Source organism: Chinchilla lanigera, unplaced genomic scaffold (assembly GCF_000276665.1).
Source record: "Chinchilla lanigera isolate Chin_1 unplaced genomic scaffold, ChiLan1.0 scaffold00022, whole genome shotgun sequence".
Lineage (NCBI taxonomy): Eukaryota > Metazoa > Chordata > Mammalia > Rodentia > Chinchillidae > Chinchilla > Chinchilla lanigera.
This window is the reverse complement of record NW_004955423.1, coordinates 4,949,164-4,973,459: the sequence shown is the minus strand read 5'-3', so window position 1 is coordinate 4,973,459 and position 24,296 is coordinate 4,949,164. Positions and strand designations below refer to the sequence as shown.

The 24,296-nt window shown below is 39.4% G+C and overlaps 1 protein-coding gene across 2 annotated transcripts; it reads right to left on the bottom strand.

Moving 5' to 3' along the window:
• Positions 1-3,010: 3,010 nt before the first annotated feature.
• LOC102012336 (guanylate-binding protein 4-like) lies at positions 3,011-17,381 on the bottom strand. 2 transcript variants are annotated; one of them, XM_013514414.1, is made up of 11 exons: positions 17,279-17,381; positions 15,797-15,992; positions 14,534-14,661; positions 12,445-12,554; positions 12,061-12,257; positions 9,885-10,130; positions 8,731-9,011; positions 7,269-7,481; positions 4,578-4,680; positions 4,050-4,243; positions 3,011-3,279 (listed from the first exon to the last, which is right to left on the bottom strand). In XM_013514414.1, exons 2-11 carry the CDS (start codon positions 15,984-15,986, stop codon positions 3,064-3,066), a joined length of 1,878 nt encoding a protein of 625 aa, XP_013369868.1. In that variant the 5' UTR covers positions 15,987-15,992; positions 17,279-17,381; the 3' UTR covers positions 3,011-3,063. The 2 variants fall into 2 exon arrangements, with proteins under 2 accessions (XP_013369868.1, XP_013369869.1); XM_013514415.1 differs by having other exon boundaries at positions 15,797-16,013; positions 17,279-17,359.
• Between the last annotated feature and the right edge of the window lie 6,915 nt (positions 17,382-24,296).

Genomic DNA, 24,296 nt, shown 5'->3' with positions numbered 1-24,296 from the left:
ACCTGGATGCACTACACTCCCCGCCTTCCTCTCAGGGACAGCAGTGCCTCTTCCAGTACTGGCTCAGCTCAGGAGTTTTCTTGCCAGTGGTCTTTGCCGGAGAAACTAGCAGGTGACTAAGCCCTACTTCAAAACCCTGAGGAAAACAGGTTGTTTTCTTAAGACTTTAGATGGAAGAAAGAAATAAGAAGTGGTCACAAGGCTGCTGTCTGATGGCTCTGTGAACTCCTCCCAGATTCCTCTCAGTATCTGAGTATCATTTTCAGTGAGACTGTGACCCTCATATAAAAGGCTTGGTTTCAGAACTAGCCTAACTTAAGGCTAGCAGAACTAGCTTGAACTGATAGAAAACCTGGAGTGAAAAATTTGCTTAAGAAAAGTTCTTCCCTATTTTAAATATCACAGTGGTGCTAGGATCTGATGCTGAGGGTGACTTTGTGCCAGGGTAGTCAACATGAGTGAAAAGCTGGAGGAACACAGGGCATATGAGATGTCCAGTCTTCAAAGAGAAGAGGGCAGTAGTTTCAGACAAGCGTGCATGTGCTTTCTGCTTCAGTGAGTTTCTTCTGCATTAGTTCCTAAAATTGTGTCCTTTATTTTGAGAGCCCTAGAGACTAAGGGAAAGAGTGAAGAACAGGTAAACAGGGGCCCTCGGGAGGTAATTTTGTACATTTAATCAGCCCACAGCTGGTGTTTATTGGTGGGTTTTGCACTTGGATCTAATGATAAAGTGATGAGGACAACCACATACCTGCAATCAGAAGATGGTCAATAGGCATTTTCAATTTCACAGTTATATAGAAACGTTCTATGGTAGGAGTGAACAAATGGCATAATGGCAGCACAGAGGAGGGACCCCTCATGTGGTCTCAGTAAGGCAGACAGAGGAGGCTGTAAGGAGGAGCAGAGGTTGGCACATAAAGGGCTCCTGGTGAGGAAGCCAGCTGGGCTCTTTATGAAACCTATGTACATGTGAGGCTCAGAGTCAAATGAACATGGCTGACTTGAGGAATACAAGGAGCTCATTCTCGTTACAAGTCTTAGTGACTCACCCGAACAATTTCCCTGCTAATACGCCATCTTTAGAAGTATGAAGCAGAATTTAGAGACCATTGCAGTCAGCATCTCAGAGGACATATCGAAACATACACTGTGGAACAGACTTCTTGGTCTCTATCGATCGGCTTTAATCAGAACAAAATTAAGATGTGTGTCTTGTGCTACATCCCTCTTGACATAGCAGACTCTTCTTGATGAGGTGACTTATGCTCTTGCTGTACTATCAAACACTGTCACTGTATTAGTAGAACTTTCCCAGGGTTCTATTATTTCATTTATAATTTTAATAATTATATATATGTTGAAATAAGCAACAAGTTTATACAAATAAAAGAATTAAAAGATTTGCAAAGGTAGTTATTCCTTAATTTCTCACTCCAATTGTACATGTACCTACCTATTGTGACCATGGATAATGGTTGATTTTTAGTTTTTCCACAGGTAGATAATACCATATGCATAGATTCATTATTTTCTAAATTCTGGGACAGGAACCATATACTCTTTCTGTAATTTTTGCACTTCTGATACACCTTGGAGATGTTTCCATATTGATATCACATATTACTATTGTATTCTAATATGTTCTCATATTAATGTTCCTCATACTAATATTAATGAAGGTTCCTCTTTCATTTTAGTGTTGGTGAAGTGTTCACCTGAAAGTATGTCTCCAGATTTACTTACCAAAAACTAGCAGAGGAACCTCAAAGTGGTTTCCTTTGTTTTAGAATTATAATGATCCTCAACAAATATACCATTGAAAATGACATTTTTGATCAGGGTAGATCCATAAGAGAAATTCCTAGTGTGGAACTAGTAGATCACAGGTACATGCATTTTAACTTTTGATGTATAACTGCAACAGTTCTTACTAGCAAATATCAGAGACTGTCAATTTCATTTAATCTGTGGCCAGCTCAGGATCCTGTCAAAACCATTTTTTTGGCCCATAATAGAGGTAAAGCAAGAACTTCATAGGTTTACTTTGCACCACTTTTATTATGATAAGGTTGAAACATTTTTCTCATACATATATTAATTTCTTTTTTTGTTGTTGTTCCAGGAATCAAACTCATGACCTAGCGCTTGTCTGGCAGGTGCTGTGCTGCTGAGCTAAATCCCCAGCCCCTCATACATATATTTAGAAAACTGTTGTTGGTCTCTTCTCTGAACAGCTCATTTTACATTATCTTCATGATTAAAATATAATTTGCTAATGCTTCTTTCATCATGCCATTGGTTTTTACTTAAATCTTTTGTAGAAATAACTTCATTATTTTCTAGCTTGCTTGCTGCTTCTTTAAATGAATTCATTCAATAAAAATTTAGTGTGTTTTATGTATAGCTCTGGTATTCTTTGATAATTGCTTTCTATTTTAATTTCTTCTTTTTCATTTTAAAGGGAAAATAAAATAACAACCAAGATAAAAACAAAACAACACAAAAACAATAAAAAATGATACACAGTTTCAAAACAGGATGATAGGAAGTTAACAATGGTTGTTATATTACATATTGTTGTCTTCAATGAAGTTGTTCAGATTCCCAGATGTAAGAATGCAAGGTTGATCAAACCATTAAAGAGAATAAAAAATATTAAAAATGATACAGAGTTTCACTAATCAAGATGGTAGAAATTCAGCAATGGTTGTTATATTGCATATTGTTGTCTTCAAATTAGTTGTTCAGATTACCAGATATAATCATGGATAATTGGTGTAAAATAGAAAAATGTAAGCATTAACTGTTCCTTTCAATAAATGCATCAACATCAGCAGTACAATTATCCCACCTATCCTTGCATAGCCATATATATTTTTTCCTTCCTTCTTTCTTTCTTTTCCCCTTTCCTTCATCCCAGTTGTCTCTTCCCTTTGAGCAATTTCTTAAGTTTTTCTTGAATAAAACTGCTATGATGTGTACATTAAAAAGGCACACTCTCATGCTGTTAGAATTAAAGTCTCATTTTATTATTTCCATGCCAGGAACTCTCACACTATATTACATTTGTGAACCAAGAAGTTTCATCCCCAAACCGAGGACTTTACCAGGCAAAGGCAGTACTGCCACAAAAGCAGTGCCAACAGTATCAAGCACCCGTGGCAAGAAAGATTTCTTTCTTCGAGTGTTGTTAATTGCTTCTGTTAATTGTTGTATCTCTGCATTTAATGCTTCAGATCTCTTTCTAAAACCATCCATAAGTAGTTCTCTTTGGACCTGTACAAGGTGAAGAATTCATTTTTGAAAATTCTCAGTTTTCATTGTCAGAATTTTGTATTTAATAACTTCAGAGGTTAAGTATATGTATCTACTTCTTTTTACCTTAGAATATTCATTGCTATTTCCACATGAGATGCTCACAGAGAGCATATCTAAGGTTTTTCAGATTTCCTCAGTGCAGTCCCACTGGAGTCAAGAGGAGTTTGCTTCCTGCACAAGTAACGTCCTTTGGCAGAGAATGCAAGCTGAGTTCTAACAGAAGTGGCATAGCCACGTTCATCTAACATGTATGGGAAATGCTGACTTTGTATGCAACACCAGTCATCAAGTGCTAGTGTGGGACAAGGGCTTATTTTACTTTAGTTGTGCAAAGTGAACCAGGCAGATGTTGAAACAAATGGAGCACTTTCTGAACTTCTGCCGCCCTCCATTTTATCTCAGGACAAATCTAATACATTCCCACCAAATGGATCTGTTTTGGATGTCTTTGATGTTTGTGCCGAGAATCCCAAGGACTAGTGCACTGAGGTCCTATTCAAATGGAACACATGAAGACCACCCTATAATCTCAACAAACAGCCACCCCAGAAGCCTGACACTACAGGGGTACTGAATTCCTATAGGTTTTTCAGGCTTCAGTAGGAATCAGGTATACTTGAGGTTTTAGTGAAACATTTACCTTTTGGATTTCCCTGGGAATTAAAATTGGAATCAAGCCTGTACTTAAAATTTTGGTCTTTTCTTCCTCAGGCCCTGGCAGGACTCACCTTCAGCTTGTGCTGCATCATGTTTTCCTGCTCCCTCAGAATGCTCTCCCTTTCCCTCTCCATCTTCTCCTTTAGCTGAGCCACATTTTCTCGGAAGCTTCTCTCCTGGGTCTCCATCAGTTGCTGTTGCTCCTTGTTTTTCTGCCTTAGCAGCTCCTGTTCCTTCTCAGCCGCCTCCTTCTTGGCCCTCTCAGCTGCTCCCCAAAGATTTTAGAGAGAAAGGGAACAGCAGTTAGGCCTGAGCTCTAACCTCTTGAGCTCAGAAATCAAACTGATTTTGAAAACGGCCAAGGGAAAAAGTCTCTGAATTCGTCCTTTATCCATGCCAGCAGGGTCAGAATATAATGGAAAGGCACAGATTGGCTGGGTATGAATCCGAACTCCTCTTACTGCTGTCAGATTTATCAGAGTAGGAGATCTACCATAGGATAGGAATCTCTTTACTTCAGGAAGGTTTTCCTGTCCAGTTAGCCAGAGGGGTTTGCTGCAACCTATGCTCCCCACCTGAGATCTGAACCCTCCCCATACCTGCTATTGCCCTCTCTCCATCAGTGAGGGCTTTGTCAGACTGCAGAATGGACTTTTCTACAGTAGCTTGAGACTGCAGGAAGCTCTGGAGGACCTCATTTGCCTGGGAATCAAGAAGGAACAAAATCAGTTCTAGAAGGAACTTTAGGCAAAGATCTAGTCTTGTCATGAGAAAATTATTATTCATTACACTTATAAATCTGACTCTGTAAATTTTCCCTCCTTTTCAGGATCCCACAGAGATTTCTTTACTTCTGTGGTCACAGTTAAAAGTCTAAGCTCTTTGGAAATATGAAAACCCGCTATAGCAACTTCCTTCCCAGCACTCTAGCCTCCTCTCGGTGATTCTGCCCACCAGCCACGCCAAATTACAGCTCCGATCAGATTTATGTGCAGCCCTACAAACACATAGCTCCCATCACTTGCAGTATCTGCCTATGCTTTCTCTTCTGACTCAATGGCACTCTAGGCTTTCCTGATTTGATAGTATCTGTAGACACTCTACCTTTTATCTCCTCCCTCATAGACCAGGAAGATTTCTAAGATGCTTTCTGAGATTTTCCCCATTTGTTGAGGTGTGAATCACAAAAGTAATTGTACACATTTAAGGTACATAGCATTATGTGTTGACATATGTACACATTATTAAATGATTACTATAATTAAGTTAATTTACATATCCCTAAACTCCTACGGTTACATTTTCTTATTGTTAGAACATGTAAGATGTACTTTCTCAGTAACTCTCAGGTGTGTAATGGGTTATTTTAAATGTTGCCACCCTGCTGTATATTAGGCTTCAAGAACTACTATATCTGATAATGCGTGTTTATATCTATTGCTCAATAGCCCCCAAATCCCTAGTAATCACCATTCTAGTGTGTGTTAATAAGAATTTGAGTTAAGGATTTACTTTGTGTCACTAAAATTGAGGGTCTTTCTATGTCTTATTTCACTTCATGTAATACCCTCAGGTTCATCCATGGAAAACACTATAAAGATTCCTCACCCATGTCATCATAACTGGCAGACTTTGTTAAGTCTCTATAATATTTCATTATATTTATATAGTAATCAAAACATCACAGTACTGGTGTAAAAAGACATGAAGACCAATAGAACAGAAAATACAGAAAGAACAAAACTGGACCCTTATCCTAAACCTTACATAAAAATAAAAGTAACATGAAGCCTACAACTATAAAACTCTTATAAAAATATGGGAAAAACCACTTTGACATTGACTTTGATACCAGGCGTGGTGGCACATGGCTGTAATTCCAGCACTTGGGAGGCTGAGGTAGGAGGATTGTTGCAAGTTTGAGGCCGGCCTGGGCTACAAAGTGAGTTCAAGGCAGTCTGAAGAGCATAGTGAAACCCTGTCTCAAAAAGTAAAAAAAAAAAAAAATTAACAACATGTTATTGATTTTGGCAATGAACTTTTGGATCTGATACCAAAATCAGATTTTGTAACAAAAGCAAAAATAAAAAAGGGGATGACATCCAACTAAGCAGTTAATACACAGAAAAGGAAATGATCAACAAAATGAAAAGGCAACATATAGAAAGGGAAAAATCTTTGTAAAACACACATCTGATAAGGGGTTAATGTCTAAAGTACATATGGAACTTATACAACTCAACAGAAGAAATAACAAAGAACCTGATTTTTTAAATGGGCAAAGGACTTACATAGACATACATTAAAAAAAGAGATTCAAATGACCAACAGGTATTTGTAAAGGTGCTCAACATCACTAATCATCACTGAAATACAAATCAAAATCACACAGAGTCATCACCTTAGACCTCTTGGAAAAAATTCAAAAATAACAGATGTTTCTGAGGGTGTGTAGAAAAGGGAACTTTTTTTTATCTTTTTGAGACAGGATCTTGCTATGTAGCCCAGGTTGGTCTCGAACTCACAACGATCCTCCTGCCTCAGCCTCCCAAGGGCTGAAAGAGGAACTTTTGTAGAACTGTTGGTGGAATGGAAATTTATAGAGCCTCAGTGGACAACAGTTTTCAGAATTCTCAAAAGAAAAAGTTCCAAGTCTGTAATGACTGCCCCATCAGCTCTACCATTTGCTTGGTGTGTGATCTTAGGCAACTCATTTCATCCTCTGTGGATCACATTTTTCTACTACATAAGCATGGGAGACAGGAGTACCTAGTCTGTGTTATTCTAAGAACCCTAAATTGGTCATCCAACAAAATCACCTAAAAATACAGCATACCTGGTACCAAAATGGGCTGCTGAATTTCTGTTAGCTGCACAGTTACTGTTGGGACATACCAGGTATAGCAGGTGTATAATGACCTTTATCACACCATTGCCAATGGAAAGTATTTTGTCCCTCTCAAGTAAGATCAGCTTATGGAGAAGAAAGTAATTGCCTTCATATTGTGTCTCCTACATGTAGCCCAAAACCTACCCATTTTTAATAAATAAATGAAATAGTCTGTTTCTGCTGAATTGTTAGTTTATTATCCTCTTTGGGAAGAACTAGTTCTGGTTTTTCTCAGAGTATCTAATTGATAATAGATATAAAAATGAAGAATGTCAGCATATCACCAGGCTCTGCTTAAGTCTTATAAATGGTGCTATGGTCTTACATTTTCAGAAGGGGGAGTAAAGTCTTTCTGACTCCACATTGCTGACCATCCCCAACCTGCTTCCAAACTCCTCACCTTAACGCCCTTCCCGGGCACATGTCTGTAGGCCTCCTCCACCTCCCTCCTTGCTTCTAAGTAGAGACCATGGCCTCCAGGAACAGAGAAAATTCCTCCTGAAATGTTTTCCATCAGCGATGCTGAGAGCTGCTCCAGCTTATCCTGGCAGTATTTGATAGATGCTGCTTCATTCTGCAGCATGAAATCTTCTTTCCTTTTCTCCATGGTGCTCTGCCAATAACATGTGGGGAAATACAACACAAAGAAGCTTTTAGTAGGAAGGGGCAACTGGGATTCTCTTTGAAAAAAAAAAAAAGCTACCAAAAAAAGAAAAACTTGAAACAAAAAAAAACCAAAAAACTAGTCTAACTGCCTCAGCCTGGACTGCCACGTAGGAAAGAACCAGGAGACTTGTTTTAGTCCTAATTCTTGCCAGTTCCCTGTGACTTCTGCAAAGCATCCTGAGTCAGGCTCAGTATCTGTAAAATGATGCAATTAGAAGACTTAAGCTTTATGATTTACTCAGCTATAGTATAATTAACAAGGTCTCACACTCTACCAATAAGCAAAAAATTAAATTTTGAATGGGAGTAAAAAATCAGAGAATCTAGGTTACTGTGGATGAAAATATATAATTAACAAACTAAATCTCCAGGAATGACTTCCATGCACTATGAACAGAATTATTGAACCCTTCATGAACTATCTCAGTAACAGCTTGAGTGTGTGAGGATAGAGGAACAGGTATTTTTATTTGTTAACTATTGTAAATCATGATCTAGCTAGATTTCCTCAATATGAACTAAAAGTTTTGATAGTTGCCAGTTAGTCCTAAAGCATGAAGGGCAACTTTTAGTGATGGTGCCTCTGGTCAGCAGAATTAAGAGGTCTCAGGAGAGTTCTCTCCCTGAACCACCGCTTGATATGAGAATAGGATGGTATTCAACCTATGATTACATTATGTCATAGGTCACATGTGGACTTCAAGAAACAGACAGCACCCTGTTGGGTATTAGAGAATCTTAAGCATCCTTAAGAAGCAGTTTTCTCTGGCTTTAGCAGCAAAAAAAAATCTGAAGGTCTAGAAACAAGAGGAGGAACTGATGCATCCTTGTTGCTTGGAGGTGGAAAGAGCTTCCACAAAGCCTCTGGATGAGAACTAAACCCATGTGACGCCTGGTGCTCATCCTGTGCAGGGAGCACAGCGCTCAGCCAGCTTGGCGGAGATCCACTAGAGAAGTGGGAGCTAACAGATACATAATGTTTTGTTCATCTGCTAAGCACATAATACTTCGTTTTGAGGCAATAGTAAACTAAGTGCCATTTTCTAGGTTGTACTAAAGCCAGAAGAGCCCTGTGAGCCACAAAACTTCAGGTTCTTTTTATGAGATGGATGTAAGCCACAAGATCAGGAGTGTGGAGTATAAGCCTTCTTCCAGAAGGGCAGGAATGAGAAAGGATAAATGCTAAGGTGTATTACCACCAGCTGCTTCTGGAATTCCTGATCTTCATCCTTGAAGGACCACTCCATGAAGACCGCGATGGCCTCCTTCTCACAGGCCGTGTGGACATCCAGCAGCTCCTGGAGCGTGTGTGTGGGGAGCCACACTCGCTGGGCCATCTGCTCACTGTAGTGGTCGGCTGCCTTCTGCACGGCTGCTGAGTTCTCACGCTGGGCCAGAGTGGTCACCGCATTCTCCAAGCAGGGCACTGCCCCACTGTTGATGGCCTTCACATAGGTCTCCACCAGAGCCCCCAGCCCTGAAAGATTGATATTTAGAGAATTAATGGAAAGTTCTCACTCATTTTTACAAGCTTTAAGGCATGTCATTAAGAAAATCACAACTTTTATTATCTTAAATTTTTCTTCTCCTTTTCTACTTCCTTTTCCTTTTCTTTCTTTAACTCTAGTCCTTTTTTCATGTCTGTATGAGCCAATCTCTTTCTGACAACATCACTTCTTTTCCTACATACTCTTTCTTCTATATACAAAGTTAAATTACTGATTGCAACCTAGAGGTTATAGGATTTCCCACTTAAATAGTACAAAATGAATTTACTAGATAATATGTATTACATAATTTGATATTCCTAATTCCAAAGGAAAATGCAAATACTTTTACAAAACATATCATCAGAAATTTGAAGAAGACATCATAGAGTATTGAACACAATGTTGACCTCTCTCATGGGAACTGTACTGTTCTACAGGCCACATTTCCATGAAGCTAGTCCTGTTTAAATTTGTTTCTTAAATACTCAGTGAGCTTGCATGAGACTGTTAGCCTGCTATATATTTTCTAACTGGTATCAATTCATAAAATATCTGTAGCATTCATCCAATGGGACTTCTCATTTTAAAGACATGTCTCCTTAGCAGTAGTCTGTTGTATTTTTAGTACATTGGTTTTCTGACATATTTGAAGCCTTAATAAACATGCATTTGGGGAAACTTCAAGAGACATACATTTCTATGTGTGGCACAATTTTCTGCTTTTCCATATTCCTTTACAGAAGCAAACAAATTGGCAAATCCACAAAAGGTTCATAGCCAAATCACTCATTCTGAATCACAGAGACATACTTTGACAAATCAAAATGAAACAAATCAAATCAAACCAAAGTACAACTCACGATTTCCAGTGACAATGATTCCTTCTCTCAGGGTCTTGGTCTTTCCATTGGTAAAAATATAGGAACAGAAATTTTTTGATTGCACCTGAAAACTCCATTCCAGTTTACTTTCTGGGACATTTTCAATGTTGAATAACAGTTTTTTGTCACTTGTAGGCCGGTCAAAGACAAAGCACTTCCGTACTGGAAAGAAATATCTGATACACTCTCTAGGCAAGTTGGAATTTTGAATTTTGGGATTTTTTCCTGTGAAAAAAGAATTCATTGAAAAGACCACCTGCAGGCAGGTAAAATGAGATTCTCTGCATAACTGCAGTCCTGGATCTGTAAATCTTCCTTCATCCAATTGCTCAGAGCAGCTTCATGTTAATCTGCCCAGTGCTAAACAGAACTGACAGTCTTGGAGAGAAAGAGGGGGCATTTAACTCAAGCAAAGAAACTTAGAATTGGTTTCCTTAGCTCTTAACTGGTAACCCATAGACTGACTATGAAAGGTTTGAAGTGATTGATTTTTGTTTATTTTTTAATAGTACATGTTTGCATTACATAATGTTTACTATTGGGAATTGGTGCGTGTACGTAACACATCTTAATTCCTCTTTTCTTTTTTTTTTTTCCTCCGGTACCGGGAACCGAACTCATGACCTTGCACTTGCCAGGCAGGCGCTTTGCCGCTGAGCTAAATCCCCAGCCCCTTAATTCCTCTTTTCATTCCCTACTCCTCTTTGCTCTTCCCACTCCTATCATCTCTTGATCCCCTTCCTATCTGAGAAAGATCTATCTTCCTACTTCCTAAAATCGGTCTTTTATTTTGCTATTTGTTTATAATTCGGGTTCTCATAGAAACCATGTGCTATCTAAACTTGTGTGTCTGATTTATTTCAATTAACACAGTAGACTCAAACTACATCTATATTCATACAAATGCATTAAGTTTATGCTTCTTTACAGGAGAGTAGTACTCTACTGTATGTAAATATCAGATTTTCTTTATCCACTCATCTGTTGATGGACAGGGTGTCCACTTTCATGATTCAGCTATTATGAATTCTGTGCTGCTATGAACATGTGTATGCACATATCAGTAAAATATAATTAAAGTCTTTAACTCTTTCAGAAGTGATTGATTAATCAAAAATATTATCAGAAATTTCTGATACTGAGACCCATGTCAGAAATGAGATGTGAGCTCTAACATAATGCAATGCTAGGGGGACAATTAATATTCAAATCTGTAAAAAAAAAATTACAAAATCAAAACAATATACACACACAAAGACACACACACACACACACACACACACACACACACACACACACACACACCATAATTATGTTCAGAGACTAGCTTAGCAGAAAACTTCAAAGTAGAAAATTAACCCAAATAAAATTTGAAGACCTCACTACATCTTGAAAGCAAGTAATATTATACTTCATATTGACTTGCAAGGATTCTGTGGTATAAATCAGCTGTTCAAATAAATATTTCAAAAATGAATAAATAAATTTAAAGAAATGTTATATTATATCTAGGTACTACTGCCGATTGATTCTGCTAAATATAATCCATGTGATAAATTTATGTTGCTAGCAGGAAAACATATTCTATAAGGCTGTAGGAAGAAGACAATGTTATCAAAAAGGTAAAATGAAAGCTGGAGGGTATTATTAGAAACATATGTCAGTGTTTTTATTTAGAAACATTTAATGTATTAATATGTTTTCTCTTAGGGATGTGACTATTCAGAATAGTAAAATGTACTATATTGAATAAAATATCGATTTTTAATTAGGCCACTAGATTTCCTTGTAATTCTGGATTCAACCATGTCTAAGTTGATGAACAATTTTTCTCCAAGTAGAATAGGAGTAGATAAACTTGGTAAGTAACTATATCAGCCTCTGGCAGTAATATTGTTGATGGTAATATTCATGTTTTTTATGGTATTGATTGATTTAAAATTATTTGATACAACACTGAGCCTTAAATTTCCTTAGTGAACCTTAAATAAAACATTGAGCCTTAAATCTCCAGCCTCTGAAGATTTTGAAGGAAGAATAACTGCTAAAATCATGTGTCAATCACCAATCACAGTACGTCAAGTGCTGAATGAGAGGACTTAGTTGACCCTACTGCCAGAATTATGTTTCTTCCGCCCAAAACAAACTCCAATACCTGGAATCAGCTTCAAGGCGTTCTCCAGATACTCATCTTCCATGATGGGGCGTCCATCTAACTTCAGCTCCAGCATAAAATCCCGAACAGCCCAAATAAAGTCTGGAAAGAAACTTACAAACTCTGCAGAGTCCTCTATTTTATCAGGTCTGGAGCCAGCTTTTGCCCTGATCAGCTGTGTTAATTCAGTCACATAGCTAGGATCTCAGCTAAGGAGTGAGAGGCACTATGATTTCCAGATGTCCCTTAGAAACAAATATTTCTCTTTGTCCTATGTCTGCTTTTACTCAAACATGAAAACTGAGTAGGAAAGAGAAGAAACATTTTCAGTTGCTATTTCTCTAAAGCTAATGATACATGAGGGATCAGGTCCTGGAAGGATACTGCAGCTGTTCCAGGGCTTGGTGGTTGATGGTGCTCATGCTGTTGTAGACAAAGGTGCTGCTCAGAAGCACGGCCAGGGCAAAGATCCAGGAATCATTCTTAGAGTCACTCTAGAAAGCACATTAGAGTAGGGACTAAGGAATCTACTATCCACTCATTTAATCATTAGCTCATTCATTAATTCACTCACTTATTCATTCAGTTCTTCCTTCATTCTTTCAACTATGTTATTGCTGAGTACAAGGAAAACAATAATTTTTGAATATAATACTAAATACATACCTCATTTTTTACATTTACATGGGTCCTTCTCAGGAAATAAGCTTATTAGCTATTAGAACAAGTGAATGGCACACTCAAGAAGTGTAAAATATGTAATGAAGTACCCAGAACATAGTGGCTGTGCAGTAATAAGTGGACAACTACTCCATTACAAATTTCATCTCAATCACGCAAATGCCAATTAAATAAGATTAAAACTGTTTACTTGGACACCTGGCAAAATGCTAGACACTGAATTCAGTTTTGTGAACATAAAGTTCCATAAACATGTCAACTTATAAAACAGTGGGCATGGGGAAGTACATGACTGAATAATCTGTGAATTCAGAGCAAGAAGTTTTCATGTTGGGGACTAGAGATTTAGCTCAGTGATTGAGCACTTGACTAACATGTGCTGGACCTTAGTTCAATCTCTAATAATGCCAAAAAATGTAACTCATTATGTTGTATTGAAATAGGGCAAATAAAGAGTTGATAAAATATGGACTTGTGGTAATGAAAGAATCCAGAAGGTGAAATCACCAACAGAGTCAGTTAAGAATTATTAGAGCACCGACTTAGGCACCAGATTATTTTATTTGACTAAATTGGAGCATATGTATGCCAGACCGAAAAAGGAGGCTGGAAGCCAGTTTCATACAAGACATGAAAGCTTTGAAATAAATTCAAGGTCTATCCCAAGCATATGACAAGCTGTAATGATAGTCAGTAGTTCTGCTGCTAACTGTTTAAATCTTATTAAGTTTTGGTCATACAACAAATGAAATTAGATAGGAAGAAAGAGTTTTATACAAACTACAATCAATTACAAACTGACAGTGCATCTTGGTTTGATACTGAGATGAAAACTGAGAACTTTGAAGCTGAATTTTTAAATTTCTGAATTTGTAAATCTGTGTTTTCCTCCCTGTGCTTTCCCCTATCTTTTGCAACAATGGAAGCCAAAGATCCACTGCTACTTTCAGCCTAGACTCAGACTAATGGAAACTGTGAGAACAGATTGATTGCAACCAATATTGACAAAGTCCTTCAAATTGTCCTATATGCAGTATTTTTGATGAGTCTAGAGCATCCTTTTCATCAAGGAAGAATTCATCTCCTGAGCTCAGAGACACGGCCCAACTCCTTAATGATGAAACAAAAACTTTTCTGAAGATTACATAGGTTATTTAAACATTTGACCATAAAATTCTGTTTCTTCATCTCCTTTTTCCTTTTCTTCATTCTCTCCTTTTCCTCCTTGTCCTCTTTCTCCTTTCCTTTCTTTTTGAGACAGGGTATCCTTATGTAGTCTATGTAGGCCTGGAACATGCAATTCCACTTCACCCTACTGAGTGCTGGGATTTATAAGTGTGTGCCACCTTAAACCACTCAGGACTCTATTTTCATGGTCCCTATCACTAACTCGATTACACCCTCACATTTTAAGCAGTAGATCTCATTGATACCATGCATTACAGCTTTCCCCAGGAAGCTCTCCCTAACTCTAGTGACTGCACCAGTTTCTCACTTTGTGCATCTGCATTATCCTGCACTGATCATACTCTGTATTTCTTGCCACTCTAACCGAGTTCAGAGAATTTACTTGCTTTATTGTTGTATCTGTTGTACTTGATACAGAGCCCTGAAATTCATTCATTCAATATAACTTTGTTAAAATAAATCATTCTCCCCATATGAAAAATAAGAACTATCCTTAATATAGTAAAGTATTTGAAGAAAGGGAATCTAGTGTCATATTCATAAGTGGATTTTCAGTTTAGAGTCGCACATCGCAGAAGTTGAACTGGGGGATTCTCTGCCTCACCTTTTCCACGTCACCCAGGCCTTCGGTGTCCAGAAGGACCAGCGTGCAGTTTGGCTTGGTGGGGTGAGGCACACACCACATCCAGATGCCCTTGGTTTTAGATTGCACTGTGGAGCCCAGAGCAAACCCTAAAGGGAAGAGAAACAACAGTGACAGCACAGAGACCAAGCCACAAGGGACGACACTGGCTAAACTTACAGGAATGTGAGTGCTAGGCTATTTCAGCAAGGACAGTCAATCCAGTCTTTCGGGCTGTGTTAAGGCCTTTCTCAAAAAATATTTTGTGTCCTGTTTACCTGTTTCTCTCTATTTTTTCCGGTTCTTACACTACTGAGAGCACATATGTTTACATATGCAGGTCTGATTTCATTGCTTGCTCAATTTTGCATTTTTACATCTGGTAATCTGGGCAACTTGGTTCAAGATAACAATATGTAATATAATAACCACTTTTAACTTCTTATCACCTTGTTTGAAATTCTGTCTCATTTTTATTGTTTTGGTGTTGTTTCGTTTTTGTCTTGGTTGTTATTTTGTTTTCTCTTTAAAATAAAAAAAGCAAAGTAGAAGTGTGCTCTAACAACAAAATATTGATGAGCTTAAGTGAATGTGAGAGGGTATGATTTGGGTTTTCGGGTGTTGGAAGGGTTTACTTCTTGATGTGGACAGTGATTTACAGATATTTACCTTATTAACTTCATTGTACACATATGCTATATGTACTGAACATGTTATAATTTGCATATTACAAAAGACTAAGAAGAAAAAAAGAGAGGGTGATTACTTGTGAAAAATTTACTATAAAATAGAGAACAAGAAAAGACACCTGGATAGTAGCCCAATTTAGGCATCAGATAACTGGGATCCTGCTGTACATCCTTTTGCCACTCCTATTTTTTTAAGAACATGTTAATCTGTGTTTGTGTGCATCCTGAAGTAAGCACGTCACCTGGGCAAAGGATACGACAGATGCAGGAGAAAGAATGGGAGGGAATAACTGCTGGGGTGACATCCTGAGTACTGAGAGTGGATGTGTTCAGTCAGAATAGTATGGTGGAAATTTTGATGAGGTTGGAAACTATTAGTGAGCAAAGAGTGAGATTTGTGGGTAAGCTTCAGGCTATAAATGTGATGGTAAGAATTAGAAATCTTCTTCAGTGAGAAGAATTAAACTCTTTCTTAAGATGACCCTAGAGAAGTTGTGGTCAGTTTGTCCTATCTTTGGCTCCAAGCAAATGGCCTCTGTCTGGGGCTCACACTTACCATGGTTCTGACCAGCAAGACGATTCATGAGGTAGGATTTCCCAGTGCGATATATGCCTACAATGGCCACCACCACCACCGGCTGGGATATGCTGTCAAGAATCCTTATGGCCTTGGGGTTCACGGTCAGCTGCTCTTTCTCGTTTTCCACTAGACAAATGGGGCCCTCCATGATAGATTCCGATGCCATGGTGACCTGCAACTCAGAAAAGCCCCTCTTTGGAGCACAAGATCTTGAAGTCATCTCTGAGGATTACTCAAGGTACACACACGCCAACTTTCTGTTTGTGGAATGTGTATATCAATTTTCTAGATTTTGTATGTTTGTAAGGAAAAAAGAAATATTTTAGCATGTTCAGTACTGAGACAGAATGCCTGCTTTTCATTATCTTATGATTCCTATAAGAACTCTGCAAAAGCCCCACCCTGGCTTTGTAAGAGTAGAATAAAGAAAGTAAAGCCCGATGACAGAGCCCTGAAAATTCTGGCATTTGTGGATAGAGGCGGAAAGGGGGCATGCTGGAGAGGAAGAATGGCTGGGAAAGGCTCCAGGCATCCTAGAATTTGGTCCCTCATTCTTTCAGTGAGTGTGTACTGAGTAGCTGGCATGTGCTGTCCCACGTTCTAGGTGTGCATCCTCAAGGAGTGAACACAATGGGTTGATTCTGGTGAGGGAAACAGACAATGAAAGCAAACAAACAAACAGACCGTATACTGTACGTACATATATGTGATATATATCTACGTCACATATGAGATATATGCCTATCTCATACACACATATACACCACAGTGACGGTAAGTTCTCAGAAGAGAATACACAGGGGCGGGGGATAGGGACATTAGAAGTTGAATTAATATTTACTGCAGAACCCCTGGAGTAAGGGATTCCCAAAGGCACAATAGTTTTTTGTTGTTGGTGTTCGTTTTTGTTTGTTTGTTTGTTTGTTTTGCATCGAGAATCGAACTCAGGACCTTGTGCTTGCCAGGCAGGCACTGTGCTGCTGAACTATATCCCCTGCTCTGAATTAATATTTAGGATAATCAGGAAATACCTTCGTGAAAATGAAACAAAACCAAGGCTCTCACTGATATTGATGAGGACAGATTTAGGTAAGTGGTCAGGAAATCACTGAGCCCAGGAGGAGGGCTGCTGTGAGAAGTGACCCCAGAACAGCGCCTCCACAAGGGGGGTGAGGTATGGTCCCGATAGGGCTTCCTCCTCCAGTCTCCCCAGAAGAGGGTGGCTGCGCCCCTCGGTGTCCCAGGCAGGGCTCTTCGCTGCAGCCTGGTGCGCGCTAGGAGGAACAGCGCACGGTGCGGACGCGGGCGCCCCTGTCGCAGTGCAGTAGCCTCTGGGTAAAGCCCGTCGCTCCTCGGGTCACACACCTCGGCCCCCACGCAGACCTCCCCAGGTGTTCCGCCCCCGCCGGCGCGAGCCTGCAGACCCGGTTCCTGGTGGCCGAGGGCGCGCGAGCTCACCTGGCACTGGCTCCGCAGCGAGGGACGAGTTCTCAGGCGCGCTCGCACCGCTCGGTCCGGCGACCTCCGCGGGAAACCACGGTTCTGAAAACAGCCCGGATATGACAGCCAGCCAAATACGGGTTGAGGTAAAACCGAAATCGAAACTGCATTACTTTTTGACTATTTGGTGTTTTGCACTGTTTCCAAGTAAGCAAAAAAACAGATGGTGAGATGAGGCGGGAGGACGCCCTGAGCTTGCCAACCCTTTTCTGAAGTGGCTGTGATTCCTCTCCTTTCCGACAGAGCTGCTGCTTCTCCGTACACCCCTCCCCCGAGGATCAGGTCTTCATGCTTGTGCCACATCGCTGCCGCCGCGTCCTCACGCCCTGCCCAGTTCCCGGGAGCCAGGCCCTTGGGCTTCCCCAGGGGCGGCACGCAAGGCCCCTTTGTCTCCTGCCCATCGGGAAGGACGCGGCAGGAGTCGGCGCGGGCTGGGCCCCTGGAGGCCGGCTTGAGCGCCTGCGAAGGCAGGAGGAGCCCAGGGTCTTCAGAGCGCGCTCAGACAGCGCCCCTTTCCCGCTTTTGTTAGGCCTGTGAGATTCAAACCCAAGAACCTGAACCTTGTACCTGACACAGGCTTCGCTGTGGGAACTGCCCACACGCCCCCTCTGCAGGCGCATTTCAAAGGGGAGTAAGTCCTTTTGGAAGGATGTCTTTCTTTTCATGCCTTGAGAGCCAAAGTCCTCTCACAATCTAACCTGACAGACTTGTTATCCGAGGCAGGCAGAGAGCCTTGACCATAAATACCACATCAGGGAGAAAGCAGGATTTCGCACAAGACAGGAGCGTGCACCTGTCTGTCCCTGGTGCTTTCCAGGGTGGCCACTGTCACAGAACCGGCTTTTCATCCCATTCAGTGCTGCTGCTTCCTTTATGACTCCTGGAGAGACAGCTGGCCACTCTCCCCAGTCAGAAGGAACACTGGGGCGCCATCGGCTCCTCACACACGGAGCAGCCCAGAGCAGCACGCGCACAGCCCGACCCCAGGCTTCCTGTCCCTGCAGGAGCAAGTGAGTCCAAGGCCTGCAGCCCCACCCTGCCACTTCCTTCCCGCGTTTCCTGCATCTCCTAGGAGGAGACTTGGAGCGGTGGCCTGATATGACGCTGTTCTTAGTACGGGGCGAACTCTGGAACCTCCAGTCCTGGGTATCTCGGCTTTTGCGCAACTACTGTTATTTTTATTTTTCAATCTCCCACTTCTTCTGCTATCAGCTCCCTATTCTATTCTTTCAACCAAAGTTCTTATCCTCCCAAGGGTAAGGATTTGTAGAGAAATTTCAACAGAATGAGATTAAATCAAAATAATCAGGTTTAACTTTTTTTGGAAGTTTTTCTACCACAAGAGGCAATGGGTGCTCAAGAACTAACTTCTTTTAAATTATAAACGAGTTCTGTGTGACGGAACTTCAGTTGCATATGTGTTTTATACAACTACTCACCAGGTGGGGCACTTGGGTGCTCTCCCTCAGTCCCTGGAGTTGAGGTCTGTGTACACTAATCCTACAGTTAAGACTTTGAGAAGATCGTGTTTTCCTTAGACTCTGCTATTTGCACCTAACTAGGAGACTGAAAAGTACAAATAGCAATAGTTCCCAAAAGGTGAAGAGAATCAGGACTGGAGGAAGCAGCCTTGACTCCTTTACCTACCTTGGTATGGTAAAAAAAAATGCTTCTTGGAAATAATTTTAATTTTTAATACTGAGAAGTTAACTCCTACTGTGTTAGTGATAAGAGCAACTTTACCACAGTAAGAGAAAGAGTTTTCTTTTGTGCAAGTCTTTGCTGCCTAATTTTTAGGTGAATCACTGTCTATTCTTCCTTAATGATAAAGTATGCGACCACAGTTCTTAAAATGGCAGTGACTGACTCTCAGGTGGAGGTTCGGTGCTGCTTACCCAGATCATCTGTGTAAAGCACACAACACTGAACGTCGTTAGAATCAGCACGTTATTGCTGAGCTTAATTCTCTTGATTCAGTCATATCGAGTAGTTCAGTTATCTTAATCCTAAACGCATCACATTTAGCCCTTCATTCTCTGTCCTAGTCTTCTAAGTATTTTTGTGTCCATCGAAATAATGCTAAAGATAGATGTGTACTATTTTGGCCTTCAAAATATTACTATGCATTCGATATAAGCAAGGCTATGACTATCTTTATCAGTTAACAGGATGCTTGATACACCACAGCAGACAATAGTTCATTATTAACTCCATGAGTATATCACTATGTCTATTGCTGGGTTGGACAAATTCCTGATGTAGTAGACTTGATGACTCATGTATAGTGAGTTTTTGCCTTGATTACATGTAGTGATCCAACTCAGTTAATAAACATAACTGTGTGACTTCTTGCACAAATTGTGGAAGGGCTGGACTTTTAAAATATATTTCAGATTCCTACCAGTCCTATTGTATATCATTTGCACCCCACAATGAGGAATACAAGCCTCATGTAGGAATTGCTCCTTCAAACTGATCATGAAAGGAAATAAAACCTAGATTTGAACCTAACCCAAAACATGGAGCATAATTTCTACACCCAACTTGAGTGATGAGAGTAAGAAATGTGCTTTAGTCTTTACAATCTACTTAACATATTTTGGGGGTTGTTGTGCAAGAAGTATTGCTGCAGTAAAAGCTGGCAGGATCTCCCCTGCCTCTTCCCCAAGTATTCATCCATTCAGATGGTGAGAGTCTTAGTCCTGCTTCTCACCTTGGCAGGCGTCTGGAATGTTGTACAGAACGCCCACATGAGCCAAAGCTGAGGAGAATGGAGCAAATCCTGAGCGCCAGTAATTGGAGTTCAGCCTGTTAAGAAAGAAATACAGCTAGATACCAATCAACAGAGTCTCTAGAAAACTTTTGAATGCAGACAGTGAGCAGCTTGCCCATAAATGAACTTTGGCTATTGGGTATGCAACAATGGATTTATGTGCTCACTATCCTAATTAGATAATTACACATCATATATGTGTTATTGAATTATCACACCAAACCCCATAAATGTGTAAAATAAAATAATTACAATTAATAAAGTAAATCTGAGACATCAAAATAAAATAAATTACAGTCATGAAAACATATATCTCTAGCAATCATTGTTTAGCCCATGTTTGGGCATAGGAACCATGATGTGGCTGCTATCATTTCTTTTCCTTTTTTTTTTTCTGGAGAAAGAGAGATATATAAGCTTCACATGCTTCAGTAATTACAAGTAGGCTTAGGTTCTTTTATGAATTACAGAAAAATTCCAGGAAATTGCTGCAGTGAAGACAGTCATTTGTTTGTCTGAATCTTTTCCCTTTAAACTTTCATGAGTAAGTCCAAATGCAAGTAATGCCTGACAGGTATGAAACTCCTTGATAAAGTCAGTAGAAATGCAAAGCTCTTGAAACATGACTCATGCTGCATATACAGGCATCAAAATGAAAAGTGAGAACCACTTCTTTTTTTGGTAAGAGTAGTTTGAGTTGTCATACTGGCCTCGGTGCACTGAAAAACGTGCGCAAGTGAAGGGGGATAGAAAATGTACATTATCCCAGTACATAGGCTTCAGCGATCCCCAACCCATTTGCTTCCCTGTTGCCTCCCAACTCAGACACTGGGAATTTTTCAGGCAAACATTTCTTTATGCAATTTTCACCAATGATCTTTGGCAGGTACAATAAATAGAAACTTAAACATTTCTAGTGCTTGTTCCTTGGAAGTTATTTCTTGGGTATCACAGTAGTTGGAAAAGATTTTTATAGAGTTTTATTTTGCCCTTTGTTAAGTACTACATTTTGTTTGTTTGTTTGTTTTTGTTTTTCTTCCAGTACCAGGATTCAAACTCACAACCTTGCACTTGCCAGGCAGGTGCTTTGTCACTGAGCTAAATCCCCAGCCCCTAAGTACTACATTTGATAAGTAATGATTATTTAAAATAGAAAATATAAGTAAGCAAAGCAAAGCAATAAACATTCTGCTTAAAATTTTAAATGTCTGTGGGTTGGGAGAATTTACTATAGAATAGCTCCACGAATTTGAAAATCTTTCTTCCCCTTGACACACATACATGTTTATACCCCCATATAGTAGGATACACTCATAGCCTCATATTACTTTGACATCCCCAGGGAAGACATTGTGGACAGAAGATAGTTTAGGTAGACAAAATTTCTCTGTGGAGGTTATATGTTCTGAGAAGAGATGGAAAAACTACCTTGAATAGGTGGGAAGTGGACAGTAGAAATTATTCCAAGCCGCGTTATACAACATCAAAGTCTAGTTTCAAATATGGATGTGGATATTAACTTCTGTGATGTCTATGACTTTTGCCCTTCTGTCACCTAAAAGACAGTGTCACATCGTGGAACTGTAGACATACGTATACCCATACTACATATGGGTGCTGCCACAGAGCCTTGTTCATTCCTCTTTCTCTGAGTGACACATTTAGTGAAGATAATTGCAAAGAACAGCTTTGCCGTTGGTTCCAAGAATCCCTTTGTGAAATTTAAAAAAGAGAGAGTTTGGCCTCTATTTGTGGTCTATGATGTCTGAATTGTGATTGTGAAAATGCAGATAATCAAATTGTTGTTAACACAATGTTGTTAACAAATTGTTGTTAATGTGGGCTAACAATTCCCGCATATGCATGTCCAAAACTTGTCAGAGGCCATCCATTGTAGAGCAAGAAGGTCTGACATTTTGACCTTAGTAGCGGGTCCATCAGACTACTGGTAAAAGCTATTCATTTACATCTTTTCTACTTAGTGTTACCACTCCAAGACCTGCAGAATTAACATTTGTGTTGATTAAAGAAAACAAAAACCCAAAGAGGTGATGTACAAACATCTGAAATAAGAAAGATATCCTAAAATGTTTCCACAGGAATAAATTCCCTGAAGCCAGGTTTTAACTAGGACGTCTCTGAGGGGTGCAGGATCAAGAACAACTTGGCTTCTTGTTATGAAATGGACTCCTCCCAGGTGATAAAGATGCTCTCACCCAAACTGATCAGCAGGGTTAGGTCACAGAGGGGCCCAGTTGTCCAGGGCAATGTGGCCCAATGTCTCAAGGAATGGCCAAACCTGAAGGACGATATCAATTCCTCCCAAACGAGAAGAGCCGTTTTTTAAACTCTTCTGCCCCCTCCCCCCCTTTTTTTTTTTTGCAGAATCCATATCTTTCTTCCCACCCTTTCTCTTCTTTTCTGTTGCACTCTTCTTCTCTCCATAATGCCTGTTCCTCCTCCTCCTTGAGGTACTTACAAAACATGTTCAATCAGAAATGGCATAGAGATTATTCCACACACTACCAGCTTTCAGAGGAGCATCATTGCCAAACAAGGAGACAGACGTAAAATCATGAAACATAAACAAATTGTTATTCCTCCTGAAAGCTATTTCTGCTTTCGAAAGCATTGTAAGTTTGATGATGATTTAAAGTACACAGTGGAAACCATTTTGCATTATCTACAAAATAGAACAAATATATTTTTGATTTGGCTACATGACTCCTAAATATACATCTGAGGAAAATGTATTCAGGTGGGGGGGTATAAGACTTATATAGAATAATTATAGCAGTCATAAGAGGAATATATATAGTAGCTCCAATTGAAAATATCCCAACTGTCCATCCATTGTTAATAGGTAATCAATGTTAAACAGAAAATTTATAGTAATAAACATTACTAATCTCTAGTTATAGCAAGCACGAATAAACATCACAATCATCATGCTGAACAAAAAGATTTGGACACAGAAGAATATACATTGTAAGATTTCACTTATATAATGTTTATAAACAGAAAAACCCAGTGTCTAATACAAAAAATCAGAATAGTTGCCTCTGCTGTGTCTTGATCATCTATAGAATTTGGAGTATCTTCTGGAGTCATTGGATAATTTAAAATAAGATTTTTACATGGGCTATTCAAAATAGAGGTTCAGATTCTACAGTGGCCAGTCAGTGTGTCTCTCTAACCCCAATCTAAGGATAACTGGCAACGTCTCACCAATTTTGCTCATTTCCATTTGAAAATATCCTGTCTATCCACTGTTAATAGGTAATAAAAATAGGAATAACAATAATAACAATAACATTGTTTAACATTGGAATAACACACTCTTTTTCAGCCTGCCAGCTTCCTGTTTTTCTCCATGATGAGAAATAAGGCTATTCCCAGATTTTCCTGGAAACCAAATTCCATTGTTTATTTCAGGACACAAACTGAAACTATGTGAGCAGACTGAAAGTGAAAGCAAGGCTGTTTCAGAATAGGATCACTGCTAAGAAATCAGCTGATTTTTCTTCTCACCAGTAAAATTTATGTTTATCTCAGGCCACCAAAAGATAGTTCCAAGGCACAAGTAAATTTTAGGGGGAACTTTACATGTTTGAGAAGTGAATTTTCTACCTATGAAGCTTCTTTCCAGAAAGAGTTAATTTATTGTCTAAAGTTAAATTTAGGAATATTGGTTAATAATGACTTATTTTCAGTATATTAAATTAGATTCTATTTATGAAAAAATACTTGAGGCGACCATAGCACCATATATATCCATGACTCACAAGATTACTAGCTCAGTGAATGAAATAGTGGTTATTTTTTTAAAGAACTTGTTTTCAATGAAAAGGAAGTGCTTGTACAGTATAATCTTACAAATGCATATGGGGAATGTAGAGCATTTTACATTTTAAAAAGGAAATTATTTATTTCAAGAAACTATTTCTGGATAACCCCTATGGGATTGGGTATTGCTTTCCAACTGGTCACTTATTGTTAGACATTTATTTACAAGCAACATCTACATATTAGGGTTTGGTTTGGCACAAATAACTTATTTATATACTGGCAGTTTAGACTGAAGAGGCTGCTTAGGATAAGGAACAATATGAGCTTCAACAGATATAGGGTCACTGAAGTCAAGAAAGATGCATTGTACTGCTAGCAAATTAGATAAAACTGGATGGCAATACTGGGTTAATT